Source organism: Gobius niger, assembly GCF_951799975.1.
Source record: "Gobius niger genome assembly, chromosome: 1".
NCBI classification, from domain to species: Eukaryota; Metazoa; Chordata; class Actinopteri; order Gobiiformes; family Gobiidae; genus Gobius; species Gobius niger.
Window position 1 is genome coordinate 11,433,123 of NC_136852.1, and position 19,436 is coordinate 11,452,558.

General features: G+C 43.8%; 1 protein-coding gene across 3 annotated transcripts in view; it reads left to right on the forward strand.

Moving 5' to 3' along the window:
• The window catches only part of sphkap (SPHK1 interactor, AKAP domain containing), a 51,709-nt gene extending 34,103 nt beyond the window's left edge, over nucleotides 1-17,606 (forward strand). Inside the window, exons 4-12 of one of the 3 annotated variants that reach the window (XM_079573267.1) lie at nucleotides 1,364-1,420; nucleotides 2,083-2,214; nucleotides 3,882-4,149; nucleotides 5,059-8,341; nucleotides 12,591-12,737; nucleotides 14,097-14,180; nucleotides 14,456-14,505; nucleotides 15,866-16,047; nucleotides 16,851-17,606. In XM_079573267.1, the coding sequence (XP_079429393.1) occupies nucleotides 1,364-1,420; nucleotides 2,083-2,214; nucleotides 3,882-4,149; nucleotides 5,059-8,341; nucleotides 12,591-12,737; nucleotides 14,097-14,180; nucleotides 14,456-14,505; nucleotides 15,866-16,047; nucleotides 16,851-16,997 (4,350 nt within the window). In that variant the 3' untranslated portion in view covers nucleotides 16,998-17,606. The remainder of the gene's footprint in view (nucleotides 1-1,363; nucleotides 1,421-2,082; nucleotides 2,215-3,881; nucleotides 4,150-5,058; nucleotides 8,342-12,590; nucleotides 12,738-14,096; nucleotides 14,181-14,455; nucleotides 14,506-15,865; nucleotides 16,048-16,850) is intronic. The other 2 variants (XM_079573268.1, XM_079573269.1) reach the window with 2 other exon arrangements.
• The last annotated feature ends 1,830 nt before the right edge of the window (nucleotides 17,607-19,436 follow it).

A 19,436-nucleotide genomic window follows, 5' to 3' on the forward strand; every position in this document is an offset into this window, starting at 1 on the left:
TAGTAAATAACAAGTAGAGTAAGACCTTTGCAGAGACCCTTCTCCATCTACTAAGCAATAATAGGCTGTGTACAGAGCATGATTCTGACTTCCAAGAGAAAAGACCATAGAAATGAAAGTTAGTGGCCACTGGATGTTTATCGGACTCCACAAAAAGCAGAAACTTAAACTGAATTTGAGTTAGCATTTAGCTCAGTGGCTTCTATTCACTAATTGCAAATAAAGCTAAGCTAAGCTAAGCTAAACTAATTGGTATCTAAAGTAAAATCTCTGAAGGTCTGTACATGCGTTAATGATTTCTAGCGGCTTTGACATCACCTACATGTGGTCGATGGGTTGACAAGAGCTGAAAACAACTGGATCGTTCATAATTTGCCATGATTGATGGCTAATGCTAACGGCTGTAGGAAAATACATTGAGCAGGCTAACAGACTCGGAAAAATCCCGGACTAGCCGACTCGCTAACTGTCCACATACGTCTGGATCGAATGCCGCTTCTCCTTTTTATTTCTATGAATTTGAGTTAGCATTTACGTAGCTCAGTGGCCACTTTTAAACACTAATTTGTATAAAGTAAAATCTCTGAAGGTCTGTATATGCGTTAATGATTTATAACTAGGCTTTGACCTCACCTACATGTGGTCGATGGGTTGACAACAGCTGAAAACAACTGGACTGTTCATTATTTACGATGATTCATGGCTAATGCTAATGGCTATAGGAAAATACATTGAGCAGGCTAACAGACTCTGAAAAATCCAGGACTAGCCAACTCGCTAACTGTCGCTAGGATCGAACGCCGCTTCTCCTTTTTATTTCTATGGTAAAGAGTTAGCTTTGTCTTGCTGAAATTAATATGGTTAAACAGTACGTGCAGAAAACTTTACTCATACTCAAACACCGAGGAGACTTCTGTTTGTTAGCTTGTTGCTTTAACGCTAACAAATGTTAAAATATCGTTACCATCTGAAATAATTTGTATGAAACGCACTCGGCTTCACATTTATTATACATTTTCTTCTGTTATTTTAAATCTCTGGACAGGAAGTCTTTACCCTGTGTATGTCAGAAAAAACACCCGTACACAGTGTATTATTTGGGGTAGCGTACAGCTGGGGCATGTGCCTGTTATCAATATTTTATGCTGACTATGGAAATCAAAGCAACCAGAAACAGGGAGTGCGTGAAAACCCCACACAGAGAGGCGTCAGAGTGTTTGTTTGCACATGAAAGGAAATTTAGAAAGACTCCACATGGCAATGAAAACTTGAAAACTTCTCGCAAAACCACTGCTACATTCCCACAGTGTCCCAAATCCAAATCTGAATATCTGACCAAATGTGATTCTTTCTGTCTCATCAGATCTGCTTTGTAAACATGGACTCACAGAAGACAATCTCCCGTGAAGAACAAAACCAGGTAAGACAAACACCCCTCTCGTCTTTGAGCCTCCGTGCCCCCAATTCCTTTCCCACCTACCGCTCCTCACACCCTTCATCAACAATTTCCTTTGTAAAGCACATGAAAAAGCTCGGTTACCATGGCTTCCGGATCATTAACTCGAAACAGAGGCTTGGTTTGTGGATAATATGCAGATCTGGCCACTCTTTTGCAGCTGGCGAGTCCAGTGCTGACTGATTTGATAACCTCTCGGGAAGGATGCCATAAGAGTCTGTCCACAAGAAGCATGCGATTTTTCATATCAAAGGTTCAGAGTTGAGTTCGGGCGGAACAGGCCAGAACTATTTGAAGTAAAATGGAAATCTCGAATTATTGGTTTTATGACGACGATAGAAATATATTGCTTTCTATTGTCATCCCAATATTAATCTCCTATATAAATGAGTCGTGGGCTCAGCAGTGTCCCAATCTTCATTTTCTCCCCCTGACCCGAAACCCTAGGACTGAGTCTTTCATTATGCTGAACAAGACGGTGCTCCTTATATTTTAGAAAGTGATCCACTAAACCTCATAATAAAGTGGAAATCAGAATTACTTTCTGTTATTGTAAAATCTCATTCTTGAATATTCCATTATCACATGGCGTCGTTTCAGTGTCTGGTATGTTTTGTCCTGTGCAGAGGTTCGCGTGCGTGTCTCCGGACCTGCCCAGGCTGGTGGAGGTGCTGACGGCGCAGCAGCCCAAAGACAATGAGCTCCTACTGCTGGACGGACTGGAAGCATCAGCGCCATGTCCGTCACAACCCCTTCAGGTCAGTGCAAGTCATGACGAGTCTTTGACGTTCGCCCAGAGTCTGCGTACTCCAGTTTCCCCTACCACTTGAAACATCTACAATAGGATCACCTCTTCCAGGACTCCCCTGACAAGGAGATTCTTAATGTCAGTAGGACATGGTTAAATAAAAAAAGGCAGGCAGAATTTTTAGGTATATTAACAATGCTTTAGGGTGAGTAGGTAGAGGCCTCTGTAGGTATAAGTAGATTTGTCACCACATTAAAACAGTACTAAGTAACTTTTGCCCCTAGAGGCCATAAGCGCAACTGCAGGTGTCGTTGCAAGTTGCGATTTTTTTTACTTAATTAATTAATTGTCTTGGAGAGTAAATTCTACACTGACAGAAAAGATGAAGGGAGAGAGGGATATTGTACATCCAATTATACAAAGGAATTTATTTTTTTTACTCAAACTTGGCTGTAAATACTGTTTAAAGTGACGCTAGCCCGCAGTTAGCTTTGCCCATTAGCCTGTTAGCTTCTTCTTTGTGATTCTATTAGTGTGTTTAGTTGGCTCCGCGCCGGTGGCAGTCAAGTTGCAAGCATGGTTTTCTGGCCAGAGACACCAGGGGGAGATGAAAGACCCTCCAATCATCCCATAAACACTTGTATTACCCCTACAGGGACAATGAAAAGGATTTATTAAGGTAAACACGTTACTTAGTACTGCTTTAACTTTGCTCTGCATTTGACACTTTCTCCTGTAGTGTCCATCTTCAGATCTTCAACCCATGTTAAGATCTCTAAAATAGGTCAAAATCAGGTAATTTCAGGGCTAAACCATGCCTGAAATATAGGAATCATGACTTAAGCAGCTCGAATCAGCCACTCTTTTGTCAGCCTACCCCTGGGGAAACTGTGGCTACATACGTATCTTACCACCACCGACTGTAGAATGAATGAAATTCCCCTTTCCTTGAGCAAAGTGCTTTGGGTGACTTGTGTCATGTGAAATGCACTACAGTATACAAATAAGATTTCCTCCCCTTAATAAAGGACTAACCTAAGGACGACAATAACACTAATCAATAAAGTCTAGACCTGCTGATATATCTACATTCCCATTACTTTTTGTACAATTATTTTATACTGCAACTTCAAATGCTTCTTTATTACTGCAATTACTTTCCACTACCTCTCTTAAGCCCAACACTTCATTTCATTTATCTTTTAATTTCATGTCAAGGAGAGGTGGTGCATGGAGAGATGCAGACTCCACACTGACAGTAACCAGCATGGGAAGGTTTTCACTTAGGGGCAGGAAGGCTAATCAGTTTGGCTCTGAGCGCCCTCACGAAATATTACTGTGCTGAATCTACCAATGAAAACTAATTTCCTCCAATGTGATGTATACATGGATGCACAAATAATGAATGTTTATTTTGGTTGACGGTGCACCAGCAATGTTTTTACACTTTCTTTTGCCTGAAAATCACATCAGTTATCTATTACTGCACCAAGTAAACACACTTGCTGAATCAATACAAACTGTAGGAGCTCTGCAAATAATACATTTTGCATGAAGCAATGCCCTGATTTATATGGTATTAGTTAAAAAAGAAAACAATAAAAGAAAAATGCAGCAGTCACCTTGTGTTTATGTCTATTATGTACAAATTCCTGATTCTTTTCATGCTTTATTCAGGCACAGCAGCAACAAAGGAGCCCAGGTGTGTGCCTCCTCCAGTGTTGTGGACAGAAGCGCTACACGGAGCCAGCAAACGTCATTCTAGAAATCAACAAGTTCCTGATGGGCTTGCAGTGGAGCAGAGAGAGACTCCAGCAGCAGCCAGGCAGAGCCACGCAGCGAGCTGAAGATGACACCAACCGCTCCATTTCCTCCATCGAGGACGATTACCAGACGGCGTCTGAGCACCTGGGAGACGACAGCGAGGATGACGGCTTCAGGAACGGTGGGATATTTTTGTTCTGTTTGTTTAATGGTGTGAGTTAATATGAGTATCTCAGTGGATATAGTTGTGCAGATGTGATAGAAAGAAGTTTTTTGCACACATTGTACTGTGTCCTTCCAGAGCAAAATGCGACATACTACCAACAGATGTTAGTGTCTTAGTTTTACTTTGAAAATCAATCATTTACACCTGTTAATTGCTCGGCAAACATTTTATGAAAAGAAAATGTAAATCTTGTGTTTACTAGATAATTAAAACCAGTGGCGCAGCGGTTAGTGCTTGTGCCTCACAGAAAGAAAGTCCCAAGTTCGATTCCCACTTGGACAGGGCCTGCCTGTGTGGAGTTTGCATGTTCTTCCCGTGTCTGCGTATGTTTCCTCTGAATACTCCGGTGTCATCTACCACTAAAAATATGTACAATAGGTTTTCCTCTGGGGCCAGGACTCTCCTGGAAATGAGATTCCCAATCTCAGGGGGACTTTCCCGGTTAAATAAAGGTCAAAACCATTAGTCACATTGAAGGAGTGCTTATAGACAAATAACACACAATAGACATCTGTGACAGTGTCTCCCACTGTAGTGTTGCTCAAAATGGGGACACACATTTTTATTTAATTATTGTCAGTTTAATGTTGTTTATGATTTCACACTTCACACAGAAATATTCTAATAGAATTCTAATACAATGGTCATAATGGTCTTTATCAAACCACACTCATGTAGCGACCCGTCTCTACACTTCAGGGCCAATCTGTGTTGCCATCTGACACCCAATACAAGCTGTGGAAAAAATAGAAAGTGCATATCTCCCTTGTCAAAGTGTTTTCGTTCTGATGCCTCGGCAGCTGATGAAGTGTGTCTGTAATCAGAGTGGACATTTCTCATTAGCTCTCGTTTGTGTGTCTACAGAATCGGAGAGCTGTGACCTGACTGAGAGTATGGCAGAAGTGGCACAGAAGCACTGCGCCAGACTGTGCCAAAGGGGACTGCCAGCTCAGCATCCGTCAACCTGCGAGGCCAAAGGAGATCGATCACACCGGACATGCCTTCAGACCAAGGAATCAGCCGGTCACTACGCCACCAACCTGGCGGAGTCGGTACTGCAAGACGCTTTTATCCGTCTATCCCAAGATGAAACCACCTTTGCTCCTGAGGCTGCGGTCAGTGTTTCCCGCTCCAGTCCCGCCTCAAAGTCTCCTGCACATTCGCAAACGAGAGGGCCGACCCAACAGCGCACCTGCTCATTCGAACTGCCGAAAATAGTTATAGTCCAGAGTCCAGATAGTTCCGAATGCGCCGGCGACTGGTCAGAGAGCCACGGATCCAATGTGGCCGACCTCGAAGAATCTGAAACAACTTCGGAAAATGGAACTCCTGTACATATAGCCCATCACTGCAGCGCGCACGCATCCAAACACGTAGAAGTGGCATTGGCTTGCGCTGCAAATGTCATCGGAACTATCACCAGCCCTCAACTTACGCAGAAACTCGTGATAGAGTCGGACGATGACAACATGGAAGATCCGCAAGAACCCGAAGAGGAAATTGACTATTCTGTACCGTCGGCTATGTGCGGGATGGTGCAGGTGGCAGGAGCGGTGGCGGCTGTGGAGCTGACAGAAGAGTGCGGAGAAGGCGCGGATTCCGATGCAGAGTTTATGGACGTCTACGCACCGTCAAGAGGTCTCATGTCTGCGGCTGAAGCCTCGGCTGCCTTCACGCTTCACTGCAGCGTAGCGGAGAGCACCAGTGTGGAAGCGTTTCGGGCCAATATCGCCGAGGTCCTGCACAGAGAGGCGGCCGACGTTCTAACGCAACCTCAGGGCTATAAGAGCGTAGCCCATTTGCTCGAGACAACCCATTACAAGATCGTAGACGGCATCACGTGTCCTAAAAGATCGTGCACGGACGAACAAGAAGTGGATGATTTGATAAATGAGGTAGCTGACAGTCTTTTCAAGCATGCACTCGAGAAGGCAAGGAAGAAAAAGGAATTGGAAGGAAGCGGTAAAGACGTGCCAGGCTTCCAGCACTTTTTGCAAGAGAGCGTTAACAACTTGCTGTTTGATATTCTTTGCATTACGCAGAAGAAGATTAGTCATGTATCGCGGGGTGATCAAAGTGCATCTGATTTCCAAGCAGATGAAAATAATTTGTTTGATGCCGCTATCAACAAAGATGGAAAGTTGCGCTTCTTGTTAAATAATGCCCAGCTTGGTAACAGCGAAACCAGAGGAACACAACACAGCGTGAATAAGGTAACCATTATTTCAAAGGAGAGGCATCTATCAGACGACAGGCATCACATGAGCCCTTCAGCGCAGAGAGAGCAGGCAATACTGAGACAAAGTCTGTCCAAGTGTGCGTCACTGCCTGCCAAGGAACTCTCAGATCACCATCCCATCCAGCAAGGTCCCAACAGGGATCCTCTGAGTGAGATTCCGGTTCACTGCGCCGAGAGGAGGGGGCGACTGGGCACCAGCAGTGACAGCCGACAGTCCTCCCTAACTCCCCAGTCGTCCCTCAACTCGTGCAGCTCACTGGTCTCACTCAAAATGGACACAGACTCCAAGACGCCGATTACGTGTTACGCAGAAGACCTGGCGTCAACGGTGGTGTCAATGGCTACAGAATTGGCCGCAATCTGTTTGGAGAATTCCACCGGGAAGCAGCCATGGTTTTGTGCGCTTAAGGGGGCGACAACAGATGGAAGCGAGGCCTATCTGATCCCGGCCTGCCGCACGGTGCTCCGGAGGAAGGACGGCCCAGGAAGCGGCGCCGCCTCGAAGAAACACCGCGCGCCACGCCTGAGCGAGATCAAGAGGAAAACTGAGGAGCAGCCGGAGCTAATGGAGCGGTTGGTGAACCGAGTTGTGGATGAGACTGTGCACCCGGACGAGCCCCAGGATCCCTTCGCTCTGTTCGCTTCAGAAGTCACAGCACGCATCATGAACTGCCCAGAACTCAACGTAGTGGACACGTCCAAAGCGGGGCAGTCGCGAAGCAGGTTGCAGTGTGAGAGGTGGAGCCGGGTGAAGGCGTCAAGCTGCGAGAGTATCCCAGAAGAGGACAGCGACCCCTCAGGGACATCCAACACTCTGGGTCTAGGTAATCGCCTTGGTCAGAACCTCAGCAGGGGCAGCTCCATCTCTAAACAGTCGAGTTGTGAAAGCATCACGGATGAGTTCTCTCGGTTCATGGTAAACCAAATGGAGACCGAGGGCAGGGGTTTTGACCTTCTGCTCGACTACTACGCGGGTAAAAATGCCAGCAGTATTTTAGCGGCTGCAGTGCAACAAGCAGCGACCAAGAAAAATGGTCATCTTAACGTGAGGGCCTCCTCTTGCCTCTCCAAACAGTCTAGCACAGAAAGTATCTCTGAGGAGTTCTATAGGTTTATGCTGCGTGACATGGACAAGGAGAATAAAGAGTACGGCATTGCAAAAACAAAAGAATGGAGCAACAGCCTGTTCCCCCCGTCTCCCCGAAGCCCCTTCTGTATCCGGCAGTCGTCAGTGCCGGACCGCCGGTCCTCGGACTCACGCCTCACCGTCAACTCGCCCATTAAAGCCAACTCTTTCGATGGATTTGCCCGAAATGTGCACGGAGACACTCTAAACATCTTTCCCAGTAACTCAGTGTCCGCCACAGGGCTGTGCAAGTCTGACTCCTGCCTTTATCAGCTTGGTAAAACTGACCATATCACGGATATGCTGATTCATGAGACCTGGTCCAGCTCCATTGAGTCCTTAATGAGAAAGAACAAGATCATTTCCGACCCAGAGGACAGTATCGAGCTCGAGGCTTGTGCGGACTCTCAGCCTCATGTGCAGCAGTTCGCCAACCGCCTGGCCGCTGACATAGTAGATATCGGCAAATGTGCGCTGGGGGGGCAGCAGGACAGTGGCGGGACCAGCCCGCAGCATCACATGCCCGTGGGGGAGCGGAGGAGGGGGTACAAGCAGTCACATCTGAGCTGTAGTCGTAGCAAATCCAGCCAGGAGCAGCAGGCCGCCAACGGATTCGGCTCCAAAGACGGCAGTTCGCCTCGAGTCAGGGCTCCCAGAGATGTGCCCTTGATACACATAGAGGGAGATCAGAAAGTGGAGGAGAGCTTACCTCAGCCCAGACCGAAAGAGCCCCCGCCAGAGGCCACTGCTCCAAAACGGACTGAGAGAGGGAACAGCAGCAGGTAGTGCATCAGTCACTTTTGTTTGCAATGTATTTTGAACACAAATTTCAAAGCTATTGTTTAGAATAGCAAGTCGGACATAACAAACGAACTCAATCTTTTTGTTAACATTAGAAGCTGCCTCGGTTCGTGAAAGATGAAACCACTATCCTGCTTTACAAAGAGAATAGTAAATTTGCAAAGCACCCTCTCTTCAGTTGATGGCAGCACAAAAAAGAAAAGTCATCTATTTTTGGAGGTGTGCGCTTTGACAAATTATTGGCCCAGGCTGTGACTCGCTGTGTGATGTACAGTGTTTGCAGAAAGCTTTTAGTGGCTTCATCTTTCACACGCTGAGGGGCTGTTCACCTTACCTTGATCACTCCGAACTGCATTCACACTCCAAGTGAAACCCTATGGGCTTTGGACAAACAAGGTCGTACAAAGTAAATATTTTTTTGGAATAAGTCAAAGACGTCAACTGGAGGCAGCGAAGTGTCTAAATGCAATACCTGTGAAGGCTATTTTCAACAACCTGTTTTTATATGACTTATCACTACTCAATCTGTATAATTGGTCAAAATAGATACTATTTAATTCACGAATTGATAGGCTTTACATACACCATACAGATGAAATAATAACAAATAAATCAGGACCAAAACAAAAGCTATTATGGAACTTAAGTAGAAAAATCACTACACTTTTGCGTTATTTAAAGGGACTATACATTACGAAGTTTAAAAATGTTAAAAATTAAGTATTTTCCTCCCCCTACATGTTCCAACAATGTCCTAATGTGTATTTGAGCTCAGACCTATTCATCACAACTGCCTCTAAAATCCTGCACTGTCACTCAAAAAGTTGTTACTTCGGGTCCAAAGTGCCGTCATGTATGAGCTTAATATAGAGACTGCAGTTACGCGTAAGGCCTGAGGTGGCAGTAGTGAGTATAAAATTACCATCTTGCATCTAGTCCCTTTAAGAAATGTCTAAGTTATAGTGTATATATATAGTGTACAATCTGGAAACTGTGTCACCTAATAGTGTGATTGATTATTTTGCAGTGTATTGTGTAGAGCTACCAAACACCAAAGTAGATTCTACACTTCCTGTATTAGAAACACATTAGACGCCTACAACATCAATTAAAGGGGAGGTTTTAGCAAAATCAACTTTTTTGGGGGGTCAATGTTACTATGTTGTTCTGTCATCAAAAACATACCTACAACTGTGTTTTGAGTCACTCACATATTTGAGTTTCTTTGAATCTTCAAGCTCCTCCTGAGGTCCTACGTGTCCAGGAAATGCATTCCTCACCTCTCAATCTCTTGCTTAGCTTAATCCTGTCATTGTGAAGTAAAAAATACTTACGTTCACTGCAGCCACACAGACTTTTACCAGCAAACTCTTTAATGTCATTCACCATAGTCACCATAGTGTGTGTCAGGATCCAAAAGTGGGTCACGAGCTTCCCAGGAAACTTTGTTTTTTTATATTCATGTACAGAAAAAGTATAGAGTCTGTTAAAATTACTGTTATTGGGTTGTTTGCATCGTCATTTTAGCTTTTTTGCTTTATTTAATGTTTATTTTTGAGAACACAATATTTTGCGTTATATTTTACAAGTCTGGGTTGTATTTGGGTCGCGGCTTGTCACCCCAGGGTGATTGTGGGTCCTGACGTCAGACCAGTTGAGAGCCACTGGTGAGCACTACAGTCATTCATTGACAAATGTTTGAAACCTACTAAATTGAGTTTTCAAAGAGCAACAAAGTCAAGTGAAAAGCCTTTCTTGACGCCCAGTCCACGATGAATGGTTACAGTGTGTTCCTGATGAAGCTGTTAGTGTTTTCATTTTAACAAAGGGAGTAAATAATCGCTTGATTTTGGAGAGAGAGAAAAGTTGCGTTATTTTTATTTAGAAAATGACAGGTTTTTCCAAAAAGTGATTCATTTTATTCAATAACATTTTGTTCCACAGAAAACTGGTACAATACAAGCTTATTTATGTATTTTTAGCAAACACAGCGACTGACAGTAATCATTATGCAGTAAAGATTTGTGTTTCCTCTTACCACCATTCACCTTAGACCGTCACAACAACGACAATACCCGTAGAGACTGCAACAAACAGTACAAAAAACAAAAGTGGTTAGAAATACAGCATTAAGCCTCCAAACCACACTTTGAGACTTACTTTTACGAGGCCATAAAAAGACTATTTCAGGAGGGTCACTGCGGCTCCGGGCCACTGTCCCATTATCTTAGCACTTAGACGCAGGAACAGGCAGCAGAACAATGGCAGAGCATCTCAAAACGACTTCGCTCGACTCATCAAAAACGCCAAACTCCGCGGCGCTGAGATAACTGTGCGTGACCGGCCTCAGAGCGCCGTCCCATGGGAGCCGTTAGTGCATATTCTGCGCAATTAAAAGAGGCACTTCTGCATCGGCGGTAAAAGTCTAATGAAGCTGCAAAAACTGAAGGAAAGTGCAGGTACGGAAGTTCTGCAAAAACAAATGAGTTGAGTTGTTTGAATCTGCACAACAATTAGCAACAAGGCAACGATCAAATGATGTTAGAAATACTGCAGTAGCCTGATTAGTGTAGTAGTACTGATGCACAGCAGTAGTAGCAGTAGTTGTACCCATGAATGAAGGGATAATCGTTAACACTGTAGAAGTCCCGGTTGCAGTATAGTAGTACTAGCACTAGGGGCAGTGGTAGTTGTAGGTGCAGTAGTTGGAGTACCAGTAACAGCCCGGTCTTTCTGAAGTGATTAATACTGTAGTAACTAGGGATGGACCGATACCGACACCACTTGACGTGTGTCCGTCGCTCCTACAGGAGAAAATAGCAACTTAAGCGACTTTATTACAGACGACACTCCCTAAATCAGAGTCTGTGCTGGATTTAACCAGAGCTAAATGTTGTTAGTGCCGCAGTGTTTACAAGATACTGGCTAATGTTGCTAACTAGCAGCTAATTCGCGGCTAACAGTTTTAGCCGATTCTTACGCTGTTTTGTGTCCAGAGGCTTATTCATCTGAAAAAAACTAACCCAGCGACTAAAAAGTACTCAGAAAATCCGAATTAAAGAGATACAGCATGTCCATATTGAGTGAAAATGAGCTACAAGAAAACAATCAAAATGCTGTTGCTATGAACACACGAGAAAATGTACACGGAGCTGAAGTAAAGGAGAAAAGAAACTATTTAGCTGCAGTAAAAAGTAACCATCTCAATACTATTGTTAAATAAAAGTACATAAATGAATAAAGCACAGGCATTGGGGAGCTTTTGGACATGGACTGTTCTGTCTATGATGGACAGTGCAATAAAAAATCAACATTATATTGAATGAAAGAAAAATGACATATGTTAAATTTTGATTTAACTTCTCTTATCAGTGTAGCCTACTTTACTCAAGGAAATGTACATGAGTAACTAATTACAAACCAATCTGCTGTGAAAAAGTAAATATGTTGAAGAAAATGCCTTGTACTCGTATCGGTGTTTGGTATCAGCAAGTACTTAAATCAAAGTACTCGTATCGAAAAAGTGGTATCGGTGCACCCCTAGTGGTAACATTGTTTTTGGGTATGCACATTTACTTATTCGGTTTGACTATTGTCTGTCCTCATGCGAGCGCCGGCTCCATCACAGCGAGAGTGGATAAAGTCTGATTTCTCTGCGGACGTGTCGAGGCCGGCAACTCTCAGTCACTTCGTTAGGACTCCTTTTAATCACATCCTCAGAACACAACGGGTAATCCGGCAGGACCGAGGGCGCACGCTGTTAGCAAGTGCAACAGAGACAATATGAACTGGAGGGAAGATTCGCTAAAGCAAACAGCCATTAATTACAAAGTTTAACTTGAAACACTGCGCGCTAACAATTAGAAAAAAACAAAATGCAGTGATTCTGGTCAGGGCTGGCTTTGGGCATAGGCGAACAGGGTGATGCTACTGCGGTATGGGGTTGGGGAGACTGAAGACCAATTAGGCACCACATTGGCTAGAAGTCAAATTCACACTGGGGTTGTCTTAGTTTAAACATGATTGTGTCCTCTGAACTATGTGAAGTGTGCCCCTCATTTCAATGACAATCAAATTTTGCGGTCACTATTTCGTAATCATCTGAATACCGTTTCCTAGCCCTGCTCTGATGATAGTAACAAACTGATCTATGTGAACACAGAGTGCGTCACGGCAGGCAGCATGTGATCTTTTGGCACTGACAGCCGATGTGCCGTGTGCTCTCCCCAGCAGTGAGAGGGACAGAGCGGCTGTGGGGAAGCGGGACAGGCGTTCTCTGAGTGCGAGCAGTGAGGAGAGCATGGGCAGCTGGTCCCACATGAGCCCGGAGGAAGAGCCCCCCGAGGAGAGCAGTAGTTTTATCCAACTGAGCGAGGGGTCCGTAAGCATTGCTCCTGCTCACCCTGTTATACATCAGGCCCATCTCCTGCTAACGGTGCCCTACGCGCCGGTGCCATCTCCTGCTAACAGTGTCCCGTGCAAGTGCCAGTTTACCCCCCCCCCGCTGCTGCCTTTTCATGCCCGCTGTGGTGCTGTGTGCAGAGAGCTTGCTCCACCCCCTCCCTCTCCATAGCCTGCATATGGGATCAGACGTGTCCTAACCCTCATGCTTTCTGCTGAGGGATCTCACAAAGCTCCCACATGAAAACATCAAAGGCTCCGGCTCCAAACATTGGCTGCACCATTCTCTGCTTCATCAACACGCCTGGCCATACAGCCGCTGTATGGTTGTGATATGTCAAAGTAGGTTTGTCCAAGGTTCTCTTAAAGGTGCAGTGTGTAGATGTAGTCCAGACACAGACGTGAGCCTGACACGCCCTCTGAACAAACAGTTGCAGAGGAGTGTCAACACACAGGTGCAACGTAACGTGTTGTTACAAAACTCACAGTCATGTTTATCTGTAATGAACAGCAGTCATGCGTCACATGACTCGCATGATGAGCTGTGAATCTCATTACATCAGGCTTATGGAAGACGCTGAAATGTCATTTCACAATTAGGCTCATTATTCATACCGCCCTCACTCACACTGGTGCTGAGCTGCTGTAGCCACAGCTGTCATGGGGCAGACTGACAGACATGTAGCAGCTTCAGTGACGGTGGGTGCTTTGCCCAAAATGCACAATGATACACAAGTAACATAAGAAACATACTCCCAAAAGGATTATAAGGAATCAAGTAAAGGTTGTCCCGTGTTTTACAGCACCCGTCCTGGGACTTCAGAAGAAAAATAGCCTTATGGCTAATTCTGGCAGATTTACAGAAATGTTCATTAAAATGCGCTGTCCCTGAAATAAATAAATACATGTAAACATCACTATCATAATGCTGCAAAGTGTTTTTCTAAACTTTGGAGCTTGGAGCTTTAAGTGCACTGCCTTTCACCCTAATTTAGTCTGAGGATTAGAACAAAATAACAGATTTCTCCTCGCTTTTCGAGCCTACATATTGCACCTTTAAATTACATGCAGCGAGACCTACTTCACATCAGTGTGCGGTGGATGATCCTTGTGAAAGCATGCAGATGTTCAGTGTTGCTGATACACAGCATAGCGCCACCTCATCTGCCCCCGACGACGGGTCATGGGGCTCCTCCTCATTCTTTTCAAACTGCTGCTTGGTCTCAATCACCCGCTCTCCCGCCTCAGGCCCCAAGTCTCCCAGCTTCTCTTCACCCGCTGACCGCCAGTTTATGAGTTATGATCCAAATGATGCGATCCATTGTTCTATTTCAGGAACGGGACGAGCAGTGCCTCTAGTCTAGGCCTGACAGACTTGGACGCATTATCCGATATGCCCAGTCAAAGCACAGTAATCAGGTAACTGTCACAGGACCATGATGACTCCCTCTCCCTTTTTCCTCATAAAACTGTCACTCTGGTGTCTATAATAATGTTTCTCACAGCGGGAGGTCTGCCCCAGCATACTGCTTTCCCTCATGCTCCCAGCCTGAGAGCAGCAGGCAGGTGACATGCCGCTATGACGTGCTGGGCGTGCAGCCGGGCAGAGTCAAAGCTAATTGCACATCTTGCCGTTAATGCATCAGAAGCAGTCTTGTGTGGCTTTAATAACGTGGAGTTTTGTGCGTTTGCAGTGAGGACACGGAGAGGGTCCACACCGCGGTGATGAGGGGGGCTGTCTCTGGTAAGTGTCTGGTCCAGTCCTGCTCGCTGCTTAATTATTGAGCTCCTCCCACAGAGATCGCACAGGCGGCTTCACGTGAAGCGTAAAGGACATCATGGCCGCTTCTTTAATGACAGAGGATATTAATACATGACCTGAATGTCTAACTATGAAGGCATAACAAACAACTAATGAGTCATATTAAATGGTTGAAAATGTTCTTTATTTATTTATGAAAGTATATTATGTCAGCACGAAAACAGCAGTGTTGACACAATTAGAAAGTCATTAACTGTACGAAGAACAAGAGTCATATTTGCGTGGAGAACTTTCTTTTACTTTTTGAAAGATAGTTAATACTTTCTACTCCGCTGTTGCTGAAAAGGTAAAAAGTAAAAAATAACTTTGGTCATGTACTTTGTTCATTTTAAAAGTTATGCAGTAGGTGGTGCTGTGCGGTGTCCCTCTCGTGTTGCAGTACAGAGGGTGGTGTTTTTGTGTTTCAGCAGCTGAAAAGTTACTTTTACTAACCCTTATTTAATCTGACTTTCAACTTTGAATACTTAAAGGTACATTATGCAACTTTTTAGGCCAAAAAAAAAGTTTATATTTGTGCGTATTTGACCTTGTAGTGACCTAGAGGCTGTATGCTGTCAGCGCATTTACTTTCCATCACAGTGGCCTCTACAGCGCTCTAGGATCAATTGTTTTGTAGGTTTTCTGGTGAGAGGGTCCGTCGGCAGTGAAAACCTTCCACACAATTGATCCTGGAGCCTTTACTTTCCATCACAGTGGCGTCCTACACCACTGTGATGGAAAGTAAAGGCACCATGCTGACCACTCATACAGCCGCTAGGTCACTACAAGGTCAAATACGACTCTTTGCTTTCCACATTAAAGTTGCATAATGCACCTTTAAGTATTTTCTGCAGCAAATCACTACTTTCACTAAAGGCTTTGTTTTTTATAGCAGTGGAAGGAAATGTATGTTGTCCTCCTTTAGGGTATTGTAAACTCAATTTTCAGGGACTTATAGTTTTTGGCATTTCTGTGAAAGTGACCTTGGAAAATGGTCACTTTATCTGGACTTCTATTAAGTTATTGAATCAACTTTGACAATCACTGCGAAGAACAAAAATCTAACAAGTATTTTTGTTTATCTGTAGCAGAAAAGATGACTTCAGAAATGTTTGAGGAGGAAAAAAAAAATGAGTTCAGGAGTTCAGTTTACTTTGTACAGAACAAAGGTGAAAACATGTCCCCAAGCTAAAAATGTATCATAAAATCATAAAATATTTGTATCAGAATGTGTGGACAAAAACATACTGAAGTTTTGAAATCAAATCATTCATACAGACTCCGCGTCTGCCTGGTGTTTCAGAGCGCAGTGTGGTGCGGCCAGCAGGGGGCAGCGGCCTGAGGGAGGTGCTGGTGGTGAACTGCGACTTGGACTCGGACCACAGACACTGGGAGCTCAGAGTGGTCCTGCAGTGGATCGCCGCCTCTGAGCTGGGCCTGTCTGTGCTCCACTACAGGAGGTCCAAGGACAGGAGGGAGGCAAAGGTAACAGCGGGAAGTTGTAAAAGCTGCTCTAGATCCATGGGGCTCGGTCACATGACTTCATACTGTCATAGACGCCATTATGAGGACCAAAGGGTTAAGATTCTTCTTCGTCTCCTTCTTCTTCTTCTTTTCTTTCTTCTCCTTCTTCATCTCCTCCTTCTTCTCCTCCTTCTTCTCCTACTCCTTCTCCTCCTTCTCCTCCTTCTCCTCCTTCTCCTTCTTCTTCTCCTTCTTCTCTTTCTTCTCCTTCTTCATCTCCTCCTTCTTCTCCTTCTCCTCCTTCTTCTCCTTCTTCTTCTCCTTCTTCTTCTACTCCTTCTCCTACTCCTTCTTCTCATTCTTCTTCTCCTTCTCCTTCTTCGTCTCCTCCTTCTCCTTCTTCTCCTCCTCCTTCTTCTTCTTCTCCTTCTATTTCTACTCCTTCTTCTCCTTCTCCTCCTTCTTCACCTTCTTCTTCGCCTTATTCTCCTTCGTCTCCTTCTTCTTCTCCTCCTTCTCCTTCTTCTCCTCCTTCTCCTCTCATTCTTCTTCTTCTCTTTCTTCTTCTTCTCCTTCTCCTTCTTCTCCTTCTCCTCCTTCTCCTTCTCTCCTTCTTCTCCTTCTCCTTCTCTCCTTCTTCTTCTCCTTCCCTTTCTTCTCCTTCTCCTTCTTCTTCTCCTCCTCCTTCTCCATCTCCTGTATTAAGTGAGAGTTATTGTGAGTAGAAACAGTTTGCTTCAAGGCACTTTTTGTTCAACTACCTCTGACTTTTACGTCTGGCAAACGGGAGGAACTGTGTTATAATCTGCTCTTTCTCCCTCCAGTTCCAGAGAGTGGTCCTGCTGGTGTCCCAGAAGGCGTGGCGGGTGCGGGACTTGTTTCGCGCCGTGCTTCAGTTCTGTGCCCAGTGTGAGCGAGACGAGGGGCGGGCCGTGTCCGGCCTGTTCGACTGGCTCCTCCAGGCGCTTTAGCCTCGTCCGAGCGCCTCGTCAACAGACTCTTTTTATCTGTATTTACTGCTGAACTTGTCAATGTCATCTATGTTTGTCAAGCAAGTGTCTGCAAGCACAACACGCCCGACAAGACTCCCTTTAAAACGTTATAATTGAATAGAGAAAAGAAAAAAAAACTTTTTTTGCACAGGTTACAAGTTCCTTTGCAGAAAGAGCTGACCTAAGAAACATGGCAGGTTTTAACTGCTGAGATTATATAAAGTCTATATATCCGTATATTTCAACACAACCAAACAATATTTATTTATTTATAGCTTTATTTATTTATTGAGAAAAGTTACGAGATTCTTTTGTAAAATTCAAACCAGGATTAAGAACTCAAGAAGCCAGTTTTAATTCACATTTGTCTCAAAGTAAGTTGTCTAATTATGCACGATCAATAAATGAAAATGTCGGGGAAAGTCATTGCACTTCAGTGGTTACATTTTTGTGTTGTTTCAGTTCAGGGCTGGTTCTATATTCGCAGGGGCTCAGAGCAAAAATCTGTCTGCGGCACAAAATAACAATCCTGTTTTCCCCCGTAGCAAAAGAGAAGATGCTGCTTTACTTTCACATTTATTCCTCAATCTTTTTGTGCCCAAATGATCAGTCAGGAGATAAGGATAAATGTATTTAAAGATTAGATTTATTTGACATTTTGTCTTAATAAAGGTAATGTGAGATGATGAGGAAGCTTTAATTGATATAACTGGCCAAGCAAAGGCAAGCAGCTACTTTTCATCATAATGCTTTATTCAGCATAACAACAACAGCGTAAGAGGCATTAACAGGGTTTTTATTCATAAGCATTGTGTTCAGTTCAAAGACCTGTCACTGACCCGCCATTCTCCTCCCACTCTCACAAATGAGCCCTTGACCCGTCGTGACCGCGGCGCCCATCTCTTTTTCAGACGCAGTGTGAGAAATTCGACTGCAGGGATTTTACCCTCCGGACATGCAACAACAACAACATAACGTGACCAGTAATTGAAAGAGCAATCTCTATTCTTTGGTCAATCTCAATAATCGCCATAAGGCTTTATAACCAACAGGTCTGCAGCCATTTGTTTGGAATAAACTGCTCCTAGTTTTGGGATTTGGATGAGGCAATGGAAGATGTTTGTGTTAAGTGAAACTGAAGGAAAGCTTAAAGCATTCACTGTGAAAAGTCATACCTAGATAAGTTCAAATTACTTGAATTAAGAACATTTTACCCTAATTTTAGTATTTTTGACTTGTTGAGTAGACACATCTGCCAATGGAATATTATATGCAGTATTTATGCACTTAAAGGGGCTAGATGCAAGTTTGCCATTTTATACTCACTACTGCCACCTCAGGTCATACGTGTAACTGCACCTTCTATATTAAGCTTGTGCATGACGGCACTTCGGACCCGAATTAACACCTTTTTGAGTGACAGTGCAGGATTTTAGAGGCAGTTGTGGTGAACAGGTCTGGGCTCATTCTACACCTTATGGCATTGCTGGAACATGTAGGGGGCGGAAAACTGTATAGTCGCTTTAACATAAGAAAAAGCATTTACTGTCTCATTTTGACTGCAGTGTTTTACTAGCATTAGCTATAAGATATTGTGTCTTGTTTTTTGTGCAAAAATACGTGTTCCATTGGCCGATAAACTTACTTATCTACTCAAATCAAGGGAAAATCTACTTATTAAGTAAATTTGACCTATTTTTAGATAACTTTTTGGAGTGAATTTGTGTTTGTTTGAGCTGAGGTTTGTATTAAAGCTATGTCTACACTGCAAAAAGTTATCTTGAAATAAGTAATTCTGTAATTTCAAGAAATCTGTCCATGGGGCGTGACATTTACATTTAAATGAAGAATAAAGAGATTACTGCACTCAAAACTAGATGAATAATCTTAATTTACTTGAAACAAAACTATCATTGTTTTCTTAAAATTATAAATGTATGAAAAAATCTAATAGAAAATTGAGCTTAATCTGTTTTTTTAACAGATCAAAATCTTGATTATTTTTTTCCGTATCGTCCGACTCTACCAGTGACATAGGGAATATAGTGCAGACATTATTCCCGCTCTGAGGCTTTGAGCCTTAGTTGGCCCCCTACTGGACATGGGGCCCTGTACATTTGTTCAACCTGCGAACAGATAGAACCGGCCCTGTTATTCCAAGCATTTGCTCATATTATTTTGAAAGCATTTACTGGTTTTGCACCTACATTTAATGTGTTTGAAAAACTTAACCGAGTCAGGGTAGAAAACATGACTTTCCCGTCACATGGTAATTTATTGAGAAAAGCGTCTGTGTCGTCTTTCCCTCTGTTGTGACTTTTGAATCTTTTGAAAACCTGGGTTCATTTGTTTGCTGTTCTGTACATAGTGTAATGTAGTTTGGGAATGGCTGCACTTTAGCTTCGACCATGTTAGACA